This window comes from Carcharhinus amblyrhynchos, chromosome 11 (assembly GCF_965287045.1).
Source record: "Carcharhinus amblyrhynchos chromosome 11, sCarAmb.v2.hapA, whole genome shotgun sequence".
Lineage (NCBI taxonomy): Eukaryota > Metazoa > Chordata > Chondrichthyes > Carcharhiniformes > Carcharhinidae > Carcharhinus > Carcharhinus amblyrhynchos.
In genome coordinates this window covers 87,552,805-87,564,926 of record NC_137334.1, presented here as the reverse complement: position 1 = coordinate 87,564,926, position 12,122 = coordinate 87,552,805, and the positions used below count along the sequence as shown (strand labels likewise).

The following is a 12,122-nucleotide window of genomic DNA, read 5'->3' as shown; positions in this document are numbered from 1 at the left end:
ATTAAACCTTAATCTTCCAGAAAACACAAGGCAGGCTTAGCTCACTGCAGTGGAGTTTAGTGTTAAGGGGCACTGCAGTTAACCTCAAGATGGGTGGATGGGTCAGATATGATTTGATGATAATCCTCGTGTCTCTGAGTCAGGAGGTTATGGATTCAAATCTCTCTCCAGAGAACTGAGGCCTTGTATCATCCTGGCTGAATAGGTGGAAGGGGCAATGAGACAGTGCCTCAGTGTTAGAGGGGCCTCCACCCACATCACTCCAATGGATGAGCTGATCATTTTCACATTGCTGTGTTTCCAACATTGCAACATCACAACCATTTCATTAGCTTTCAGATATGTCAAGATATCCCACGGATCTGACAGGCTTTAGATAACGGCACTTTCCTTCCAGGTTCTACATAATGGATCTTTCTTCCCCCACCCAACTCCTTTCCTTTCTTCCTTCCCTCTCTCTTGATTTCATTATTTCTTTCTTTATCTCTGTCTCTTCCTCTCTCTTTCTTTCTTTCCCACTTCTTTCCTTCTTTCTCATTCTTTCTCTCTTTTCTCTTTCCTTCTTTCTTTCCTACTTTTTTTCACTCTTTCTTTGTTTCTTTCCTACTTTCTTTCCTTCTTTCTCTTTTTTTTCCCTTTCTCTCTCTTGTTTCTTCTTTCTTTCTTTGGAGAATTCTGTTTTCAATGTCTGAGTATCCATGAAGCTGTCGGATTGTCTTCAAAACCCAACTGGATCATGAATGTTCTTGAGGGGAGAGAGCCTATTGTCCTAACCGAGTCTGGCCTATATATAAACGACTTCAATCCCTCACCGATGTGGTTGACTGTTAACTGTTCTCGGGAGTGCCCAAGCGAGCAACTCAGGGTGGGATTTTCCAGCCTTTCCCACCGCCCAGTCCAGCTTTGAGTCGGATCACCAGCAGGTAGGAAAATCCTACCCTCAGTTGTATCGGACAAGTCTTCGATAGAAGGACTGAAGCCATGACGTGGAGATGCTGGCGTTGGACTGGGGTAAGCACAGTAAGAAGACTAACAACACCAGGTTGAAGTCCAACAGATTTATTTAGTAGCATGAGCGTTCGGAGCACTGCCCCTTCATCGGGTGGGTCACCTGATGAAGGGGCAGTGCTCCTAAAGCTCACATAGCAAATAAATCTGTTGGTCTTTAACCTGGTGTTGTGAAACTTCTTACAAGGATTGAAAGAGGAGGACGTCCCACCTCAATCTTTATAGGAGAACTGAAGGATGGGCCAATAATACCAGCCTCGCTCAGCTACACCCACATGCTGAGAATAAAGAGATACTTAAAAAAAATCTGTAAGGGTCAGAAATCATACCTTTCATGCCATAGAAGGAGAAACGTTCACAGAATTCATTCACAACAACGAACAGAATACTCAGCGGGTAATTGCTGCCACATAGCTTCTGCAGTTGGGAAAAAGAACATAAGAACATAAGAAATAGGAGCAGGAGTAGGCCACCTAGCCCTTCGAGCCTGCCCCACCATTCAATAAGTTCATGGCTGATCTGAAGTGGATCAGTTCCACTTTCCCGCTTTCTCCCCATAACCCTTAATTCCCCTGTCTATCAGAAACCTATCTACCCGTGACTTAAATATATTTAGCGAGGTAGCCTCCACCACTTCAACGGGCAGAGAATTCCAGAGATTCACCACCCTTTGAGTGAAGAAGTTCCTCCTCAACTCCAATCTAGACTGCCCCCCCACCCCCCCACTTATCTTGAAGCTGTGCCCTCTAGTCCTGCTGTCCTTTCTAAGCAGGAAGAATCTCTCTACCTCTACCCTATCTATCCCCTTCATTATCTTATACGTCTCTATAAGATACCCCCTCATCCTTCTAAACTCCAACGAGTACAGACCCAGTCTATTTAGCCTCTCTTCATAGTCCAACCCCTTCAACTCCGGTATCAGCCTTGTGAACCTCCTCTGCACTCCCTCCAAGGCCAATATATCCTTGCGCAAGTGCGGCGACCAAAACTGCACATGGTACTCCAGCTGCAGCCTCACCAGTGCCCTGTACTGTTGCAGCAAGACCTCCCTACTTTTATATTCTATCCCCCTCGCTATAAAGGCCAGCATCCCATTCGCCTTCTTGATCACCTGCTGCACCTGCAGACTGGGTTTTTGCGACTGGTGCACAAGGACCCCCAGGTCCCTCTGCATCTTAGCATGCTGCAGCTTTTCACCCTTTAAATAGTAATCCCTCCTACTATTATTTCTGCCAAATTTCTGTCATCTCCTTACAGATGCTGCCAGACTTTTCTCTCCTTGCAGATACTGCCAGACTTGCTGAGGTTTTCCAGCATTTTCTCTTTTGGGCGCAACATTACTAGGCTGTGCTTCACAGTTTGTAACACCTTTGCCTTAATTTTAGTCTGAGTTGCTGGGATTTTTACTTCGGACAATCAAGATAAAACATACACTGTCCAGCTTTGCATTACTTTTCACATTGCGACAGGTTACAAAGCACAGAGAGTGTGATGCTAGACCAGCAAGTGTCACTGAATCCACACCATTTACGATGGAAATTAAAGGCCATGCATTTTTCTGAAGGTTTCCATGGCCTCTCAGGGCACCACAGAACATTTTCACAGAATCCCTACAGTGCAGAAGGAGGCCATTCAGCCCATTGAATCTGTACCGACTCTCGACAGAGCTTCTTATTTACCCTGCTGATCCCCGTAACCTACACATCTTTGGGCGCAATTTACCATGGTCAATCCATCTAACCTGCACACCTTGGGACTGTGGGAGGAAACTGGAGCACCCGGAGGAAACCCACGCAGACATGGGGAGAACGTGCAAACTCCACACAGTCACCCAAGGCAGGAATCGAACCTGGGTCCCTGGCGTTTTGAGGCAGCAATGCTAACCATTGTGCCACCATGCTGCCAGCCAATTACAATCAACTAACAACCACTGCAACCAATGAAGTGCAGTTGCTGATTTAACAGCAGGTAAAATGGCGGTCACGGCGAGATTTCACAAACGGCTATAAGATAATGAAGACAATCTGCTCCCGAGATGTCAATTTGAGGATAAATATTGTCCTTGCAGGATATCGGGAAGCACTCTCTCTGCTCTGCTTTGAAATAGTATTTTGAGATCTGCCACATTTACAAATGATGGGAGTTTACCCTCTCAACTTTATCTCAACCCCAGCTGCACTGTGTGGAACTCTCAGCCCGAGTCTCCTTACCTCTCCGTTCTCTCCCCTGCCTTTGACTCGTGTTCCCAAAGCCCACCTCTTAGCCCAAGCTAACTGAACTCACTCTCTAAGCACACATTGGGTCTCTCCGCCTGTGAACTTTTCAGAGTGACCGGGGACTAGATAAACGATTTCCTTTCATATTTGTGAATGGGAAATTGTGGGACATATTTATTGTCAAAACTTATGGATCATAATAAGGCCATTCAATCCATCGTATCCATACTGGCTCTTTGAATGAGCTATCAAATCATGGGCTGATTTAGCTCATGGTATAGAATGAGGCCATTTGACCCATCACATTAGTACTGACTCTTTTGAATGGCTTATCCTATTAGAGCTCTTTCCCTAAAGGCTCATAAATTTCTCCTTTTCAAATTGTAATGACTTCAGACAAGCTATTGAGACTGGTCTATTGGAATATGAACTCTCTGATTAAGGATCCAATTGATGGGCCAATCAGGGAGTCTTGTCTCTATCTGTCCCTCTAACTAACGAGTCCCCAATAATTATTGCTCTCCTGATCTCCCCCCTTCCCTTCTGAGCCATAGGGACAGACTCATTGCTGGAGATCTGGTCACCTCAGCTTAACACTGGTAGGTCATCCCCCTCAATAGTATCCAAAGCAGTATGCTTGTTGCTGAGGGGTACCCCAGTCCAACACCAGCATCTCTACGTCATGAGGGGAACAACCACAGAAGATCCCTGCACTGACTGCTTCCTCCCAGCCTCTCTCACCCATCTATCATCATTCTTTGGAGTAACTACATCCCTGAAGAGACACTGAGGAGGGTATCAAGGTCGCAGGAGTGTAACGGCAGACAGGAAGGTGGGTTGATGTGTGTCTACTTCAATGCAACGAGCATCTGGAATAAGGAGCGTGGATTGGTACTTAGGACTACGTTGTGGCCATTACGGTTCGAACAGGGACAGGAATGGTTGTTGGCAGGGTATAAATGTTTCAGTAAGAGTAGGGAAGGCGGTAAAAGAAGTGGAAGGGTAGCACTGTTAACCAAGGATAGTTTAACGGCTGCAGAAAGGCAGTTCGAGGGGGACCTGCCTACTGAGGTAATATGGGCTGAAGTTAGAAATAGGAAAGGAGCGGTCACGTTGTTAGGAGTTTTCTATAGGCCCCCAGATAGTAATAGAGATGTGGAGGAAGAAATTGCAAAGCAGATTCTGGATAGGAGTGGAGGTCACAGGGTAGCTGTCATTTGTGACTTTAACTTCACCTCACTGTAAGAAGGATGTGGAAGCATTGGAGAGAGCGTGGAGGAGATTTACCAGGATGCTGCCTGGTTTGGGGGGTAGGTCTTATGAGGAAAGGTTGAGGAAACTGGGGCTTTTCTCTTTAGAGTGGAGGAGGATGAGAGGCAACTTAATCGAAGTTTATAAGATGATGAGGGGGATAGATAGAGTGGACGTTCAGAGACTATTTCCTTGGGTGAATGTAGCTGTTACTAGGGGGCATAACTACAAGGTTCATGGTGGGATTTATAGGAGGGATGTCCGAGGTAGGCTCTTTACTCAGAGAGTGGTTGGGGTGTGGAATGGACTGCCTGCTGTGATGGTGGAGTTGGACACTTTAGGAACTTTCAAGCAGTTATTGGATAGGGCACATGGAGCGCACCAGAATGATAGGGAGTGGGATAGCTTGATCTTGGTTCAACATCGAGGGCCAAAGGGCCTGTACTGTTCTATGTTTCTGTGTGAACTGGGGGTGTCGGTTCCTCTGGCACTCCCGAAGGTATAGTGCTGACTGCTCGCACTCTGTTGGAGTTGTAAATAAAGGGATTCTGGTGAAAGGACTTCTGCCTCTGCAAGACTTAACACACAGATCAACAGTATTTCAAAAGCGTTTACTTGTCTACAAGGTGATTTGAGTACACAAACAAGAGAACACAAGAATTTGGAGCCAGCCTATTGAGCCTGCTCCACCATTCAATGTGACTTGGGATCTCTTGAGATTGTGAAAGTCCTGAGATAAAGTTTTGCTTTCCTTATACATCCACTTTCCATCAAAAGCTACTTGTGAATCTGCTTCCACCACCCTTTCAGGCAGAGCCTTGCAGTAAAAGTTTATTTATTAGTCACAAGTAGGTATACATTAACAATGCAATGAAGTTACTGTGGAAAATCCCATAGTTGCCGCATTCTGGCACCTGTTCGGGTACACTGAGGGACAATTTAGCACGGCCAATTCACCTAAACTGCACATCTTTGGACTGTGGGAGGAAACCGGCGCACCAGCAAGGAAACGCACGCAGACACAGGGAGAATGTGCAAACTCCACACAGACATTGACCCAAGCTGGGAATTGAACCTGGATCCCTAGTGCTGTGAGGAAGCATTGCTAACCCCAGATTATAGCAACCTGCTGTGTAAAATAAATCATCCTTATCTCTTTCTTAATCTCTTTGCCAATTGCTTGAAATCTATTATCAACCTCTCGTACAAACGTAAACAATAAAATAGCGTGCAAATTGCTTTCCCCTCAAATATCTTGTATAAGTAAATTACCACAGATAAAACAAATGCTCAAATGAGTAGATCATAAGCAAAGTGCTGAGAAAGCTCAGCAGATCTGGCAGCATCTGTGGAGAGAGAAACAGAGCAAAAGTCTTGAGTGCAATATGACGCTTGGACTCGTAACGTTAACTTTGTTTCTCTCTCCAACGGATGCTGCCAGACCTGCTGAGATTTTATAGAACGTTTTGTTTTTTGGGTGACTGTCTGTGCAGAATCTGCACGTTCTCCGTATGAATGCGTGGATTTCCTCCGGGTGCTCCGGTTTCATCCCACGCTCCAAAAATGCGGATTGGCCATGCTCTGTTGTCCCTTAGTGTCCCAAGATGTGTATGTTACATGGATTAGCCATGGTAAATAGCTACAGGGGCAAATGGCTGCGTGGATTGCAGGGATAAGGTGAGCAAGAGGGCCTGGGTGAATTTAAGTTGAAGTTGAAGTGCAGACTCCACACAGACAGTGACCCAAGCCGGGAATCGAACCTGGGCCCTTGGCGTTGTGAGGCAGCAGTGCTAACTGCTGTGCTCCACTTGAGTTGCTCTCTCAGAGAGTTGGTGGAGTTGCGATGGGCCAAATGGCCTCCTTCTGCACCGTGGAGATCCCAGAAAACTTAAAATAGTATCAAATATCTCTCTTCCATAACATTACTGCAAACACAGATGTACAAAGAGTAAGGTCCATAAAGTAATATATTTGCATTAATTAATCCAGCAGATCCCGGGTAAATTCCTCAAAGTTACAACTGAAATACACAACTGTCCAACACTGACAGTACTTGTTGCTTAAGTTCAATTTTAAAGCTTCTTTTAAACCAACCTTTTAATTTTCTGATACTGCAATAATTAGCAAATACTAACCGGTGTTCTTTTCTTGGGCTGGGAGAGATCTTTTTGCGTCTCACCATCAGTGGGAGAAGAAACTAGGAGGGAGGGGAGTGTAAAAAGAGAGGGGGGGGGAGAAAAAGAGGCAACATTAACACAAATCTGAGCTGTAAGTACATCTTAAAAATATTTGCAGCACAAACTTAAGAGTTTATACATATACATTGACCTATACATTGACACATTGCAAAGTTCCATGCTTAAAACTCTAAAAGAAACAAGTCTAATCAAATAGGAGCAAGAAATTTATCTGGTGAAAATATTGAACTAGCCACATACCTATTTTGTTCTTGACCATTTTGGAGCAGAGTTTAGGAGAGTTTTCAGCATGAAGTTGCAGCCAACTCAGCTTTCTGTGTGTGTATGTGTAAGTGAGCAGTCACACCGTTTTTTTGTTAATGTTTCACTTCTGGTTTAGTAATCGACGGGATCTGGGAGGCACTGAGGAATGGCATGTTTGACAGTTCCAAAAAGCGAGCAGAGGATTGTTACACTGAAGGAACCTTTGAGCGTGCTCGCACACGCAGAGACACACACACACACACACACACACACACCTCCCCTCTCGAACTCGTAGAGAAGAGGTTCTCGAGCAGAAGAAGCTTTCCTTGTTCCTCCCTGTTGTTTTCCTGCAACGTTTGCACTCGTTCACTTGGGAAGGATTCTTCCAGGCTTTCACAGGCCAGCAGAACTTTTGATTCCTCCTGTAACACAGCCCCTACTCACATCAAACCCTTGAACAGCACACAGAAAGTGGAGCCTCTCCACTTGGTATTTAGAAGCTGCTATATGAGCAACGTCTGTTGTGTGGATTTTATTTAAGGCGAGAACTTCATAAATGGGGAATTCAGTCATGTTTTTAGATCCCGTTATTTTATTTATTTTTGTCCAGGATATAATGTTACCTCTTAAGCAACCCCCCTCCCCCACACCCACATACTCAGCAGATTATGTTTCCATGTCGAACTGATTTGATCTGATTTACTATTGTCACATGTATTAACATACAGTGAAAAGTATTGTTTCTTGCGAGCTATACAGGCAAAGCGTACCGTTCATCGAGAAGGAAATGAGAGAATGCAGAATGTCGTGTTATATGAAGTGGATTGGGCTACGTTCAACTGTACAGCGGATTAAAAACCCTGGGGCTCTGACTTGTCTAAATTAGACAATTACTTTTGAAGTGCGGTTAACCGTAAATGCAGCAGGCATTTCGCACACAGCAAGATCCCAGGAACACCAAATGAACAAGGAGTGAGTGTCCTACTTGGTGTTGCATGAGGGAGGGCCAGGTTGCTCTGATCTCAGTTGTGGGGTCATGGTGCTTTTTAACGTTCATCTGTTGTCCCACCAGGCAGACCTGCCCTGTCAGGCCTCTAGGAATTGCAGCACCGAGCAGTGCCATCATTACAATGGAAAATAAACCAAACATTTTCACCCCCTGCGGCCTCGGCCTCTTTCCTAGTCTGCAGGAGCCGCTCACTGAGAGCCTTTACTCTGATCCTGACTCCTGACACAGCCCCGGTTTTAGCCGCTCCAACAGTGGCATCCGTCCTTTCAGCTGCCTGAGCCCTAAGCTCTGGAGTTCCCTCACTCAACCTTTCTGCCTCTCTCCCTCTCTCTGCTTCAAAACTCCAACTAAGACTTGCTTCTTTGACTGAGCAGCCGTCTACTTCACCCATTGATTCTGTCCACACTTTCTCACTGCCTCGGCAAAGTGGCCAACATTCAACATTCTCTTTACCCCTTTCTTCCTTCGGGGAAAGGATACAAAAGAATGAGGTCAGGTACCAACCGACTCAAAATCAGCTTCTTCCCTGCTGCTGTCAGACTTTTGAATGGACCTAGCTTGCCTTAAGTTGATCTTTCTCCACACCCTAGTTATGACTGTAACACTCCCTCGTTTCCTTCTCTATGAACAGTATGCTTTGTCTGTAAAGCCCGCAAGAAGCAATACTATTCACTGCATGTTAATACATGTGACAATAATAAATCAAATCAAATCAAAATCAAATGTCCCCTTATGTGGTCCAGTGTCTGATTATTTTCGACTCATTATGCTCCTGTGAAGTATCTTGCGATGTTTTGCTGTGTTAAAACTGCCATCTACATGCAGCTTGCTGTACTTTTAGTTGTCTCTTGTATAACAGAGCTAAGACCTCACACTGTATTATATGTATATTTCTTCATGGTTAATTTATAGAAGTTGGTAAACTGGACAAAGACTTTAAAATGACTGAAACTATGTCTTGCTGTGACGTTCAATTGAAAGGAACATTCTTGCAGCATCAGAGGAGCGGACATCCTGTTATCTTTGAAGAGACACCGGTGACCCCATGAGCTGCAAAAAACAAATTCAAAGGGAATTATACAAAGGCCATCTGCATCTCCTAAGCCAGGCTTGGCCAACAGAGACTACTAGTCTGCTAGGACAAAGGACCCCGTAACCCTCTTGCAAATTCTTAATGCTTGAAAACGTTAACAATCTCAAGAATCCAGACAAACGAATATGCATTCTTTGTCAGCGTCAAAGTGAAGAAATTTGATGTCATGTGACATGGCCCCCTTAGCTGGAGGAAACTGTAATATTGCCACATGGAGCAGCAAAGCAGTCTTTCTTCTTCAATCTTGCAAGCAACCATTCATAACAAGGGCTCAGTCCAGTTGAATGCCTAGCCCCCAGCCACACTGCTTCAAATTCTGAATCTCTAAACCATCACCCAAAAGACTAATCCATCTCTGGGCATCTATCCAATATGGAAAGCACCTCTATTGTAAAAGTCAATTATCTAGCATCAGTTTTCAAGCTGCCAACCTCTGTGGAGGAATATCTCATTTGGTTTTTGATTCTGGACTCTGGGCACATATGATACAATAATTCATCACTTTGTGATCTTTGCCCCATAGTTCTTTCTTTCACTATCCTTCTTTAATTACGTGAGTGTACTGGAGGGTGGAGGTACACAGTCGCATCCCTCTCCTGTGTTTTGAGTGTGCTTGAATGAACTAACCCTCTGAGTTTACCCTACCTTGAGTTTGCTGTGGGATTATTGATAAAAATTGAATCACATAAAAACTGAGGGAAGTACATCATAGCTTCTGAAGGGGGAAATCCCTTCAGGGGAAAGGGGATAATGAAGGGGATGGATAAGGTAGAGGTAGGGAGATTCTTCCTGCTTAGAAAGGATAGCAGGACTAGAGGGCACAGTCTCAAGATAAGGGGTGGGGGGTGGTGCAGTTTAGATCAGAGTTGAGGAGGAACTTCTTCACTCAAAGGGTGGTGAATCTCTAGAATTCTGTGCGTGTTGAAGTGGTGGAGGCTACCTCGCTGAATATATTTAAGTCACGGGTAGATAGGTTTCTGATAGACAAGGGAATTAAGGGTTATGGGGAGAAAGTGGGAAAGTGGAACTGATTCACTTCAGATCAGCCATGATCTTATTGAATGGCGGGGCAGGCTCGAAGGGCTAGATGGCCTACTCCTGCTCCTATTTCTTATGTCCTTATGTTCGTAAATCAAACCAACACTCTTTCATAGACAGAATGAGAGGAGAAATCTGTACTTTCTAAATTAAACCCCCACCTGTCCATATCATTTGGCATCCAACTATAGTCTGTAGTAATACATGCAAAAATAAAATTTCAGAACATGCTGATGATACCAAATGTGTAGACCAAACCAGGGTAAGGACAGTAGATTTCCTGTCCTAAAGGGCAACATTGAACTGGTAATTGCTGTGGTCACTATTACTGAGACGCATATTATATTCCAGATTTATTATTCAGATATAAATTTTATCAGCCGCTGTGTTGGGATCTGAACCCACGTTGCCAGAGCATTAGGCTGGGCCCCCTAGATTACTAACCCAGTGACATTTACATCATACCACCCTCTCCCCAGGAGGGGGAACGAGGAGGGAAACACCCGTATGATTACCTCCTCTCTAATCAGGAACACCCTGAATCAGCTAAGGTGAGAACAGGGTTCAACCTTTACGTGATCTGGAGGAGGGAACTGAGTGTATGGTGTCGAAATTTGCTGATGACACCAAGATTGGTGGAACGGCAAATTGCGCAGAGGGTGTGGAGAGTCTGCAGAAGGATCTAGATAGGCTGGGCGAATGGGCCAGGAAATGGCAAATGGAATTTAATGTTGGCAAGTGCGAGGGGGTCCACTTTGGTAGGAATAATGGTAGGAAGGATTATTACTTACGTGGAGAAAAACTGCAGCAGGCGACGGTGCAGAGGGACCTCGGGGTCCTTGTGCATGAGTCGCAAAAACCCAGCTTGCAGGTGCAGCAGGTGGTCAGGAAGGCAAATGGGATGCTGGCCTTCATCGCGAGGGGGATTGAATATAAAAGTAGGGAGGTCTTGCTGCAGCTGTATAGGGCATTGGTGAGGCCGCAGCTGGAGTACTGTGTGCAGTTTTGGGCGCCGTACTTATGCAAGGATATTTTGGCCTTGGAGGGAGTGCAGAGGAGGTTTACTAGGCTGATGCCGGAGTTGAGGGGGTTGAGCTATGAGGAGAGGCTGAATAAACTAGGCTTGTACTCGTTAGAGTTTAGAAGAATGAGGGGAGATCTCATTGAGACGTATAAGATGATGAATGGGATGGATAGGATAGAGGTGGAGAGACTCTTCCTGCTCAGAAAGGACAGTAGGACTAGGGGGCACAGCCTCAAGATAAAGGGGGGGCGGTTTAGAACGGAGTTGAGGAGGAACTTCTTCACTCAAAGGGTGGTGAATCTCTGGAATTCTCTGCCCATTGAAGTGGTGGAGGCTGCCTCGCTAAATATTTTTAAGACGCGGGTTGATGGGTTTTTGATAAGAGAGGGGATTAAGGGTTATGGGGAGAGGGCGGGAATGTGGAACTGAGCCATGACAGATCAGCCATGATCTTATTGAATGGTGGGGCAGGCTCGAAGGGCCAGATGGCCTACTCCTGCTCCTATTTCTTATGTTCTTATTTCTTATTTCCATTGGAGAAGACTCCCTATGTGCCTTATTTGCCAAGACATTTGAGTTAAATGCTAAATATACAGAAGACTTTGTACCTTCCCTTCCGTCACTGGGATTCTGAATCGCAGCAATTTATTTCACAAGTAGTTTGTTAGCAGTCATCGGGGCAAGGTGACCTCTCCAAGTGGTTTCTCTTGGCTTCTCTATGTTCAAGCACCAGGGGCCTGTGTTCAATTCCTGGTTTGGGTCACTACCTGTTCTTCCTGTGTCTGTGTGGGTTTCCTCCGGGTGCTCCGGTTTCCTCCCACAGCCTGCTAGTTCAGCCGTGCTAAATTCTCCCTCGGTGTGCCCGAGCAAACGCCGGAGTGTGGCAACGAGAGGATTTTCATTGCCGTGTTAATGTAAGTCTATCTGTGGCTCTAATAAATAAACCTTAATCTTTAAATACGTGAGATTACGGGGCTAGGGCCTGGGTGGGGTTGTTGTCGGTGCAGACTCGATGGGCCAAATGGCCTCCTTCTGCACCATA

General features: G+C 45.3%; 1 protein-coding gene across 1 annotated transcript in view; it reads right to left on the bottom strand.

Annotated features, from left to right (window-relative positions):
• slc15a2 (solute carrier family 15 member 2) overlaps nucleotides 1-7,181 on the bottom strand; it is a 61,432-nt gene extending 54,251 nt beyond the window's left edge. Inside the window, exons 1-3 of the mRNA XM_080199506.1 lie at nucleotides 6,914-7,181; nucleotides 6,611-6,672; nucleotides 1,338-1,425 (exon numbers count right to left, since the gene is read on the bottom strand). Coding sequence (XP_080055632.1) covers nucleotides 1,338-1,425; nucleotides 6,611-6,672; nucleotides 6,914-6,932 — 169 coding nt within the window. The 5' untranslated portion in view covers nucleotides 6,933-7,181. The remainder of the gene's footprint in view (nucleotides 1-1,337; nucleotides 1,426-6,610; nucleotides 6,673-6,913) is intronic.
• Nucleotides 7,182-12,122: the final 4,941 nt, after the last annotated feature.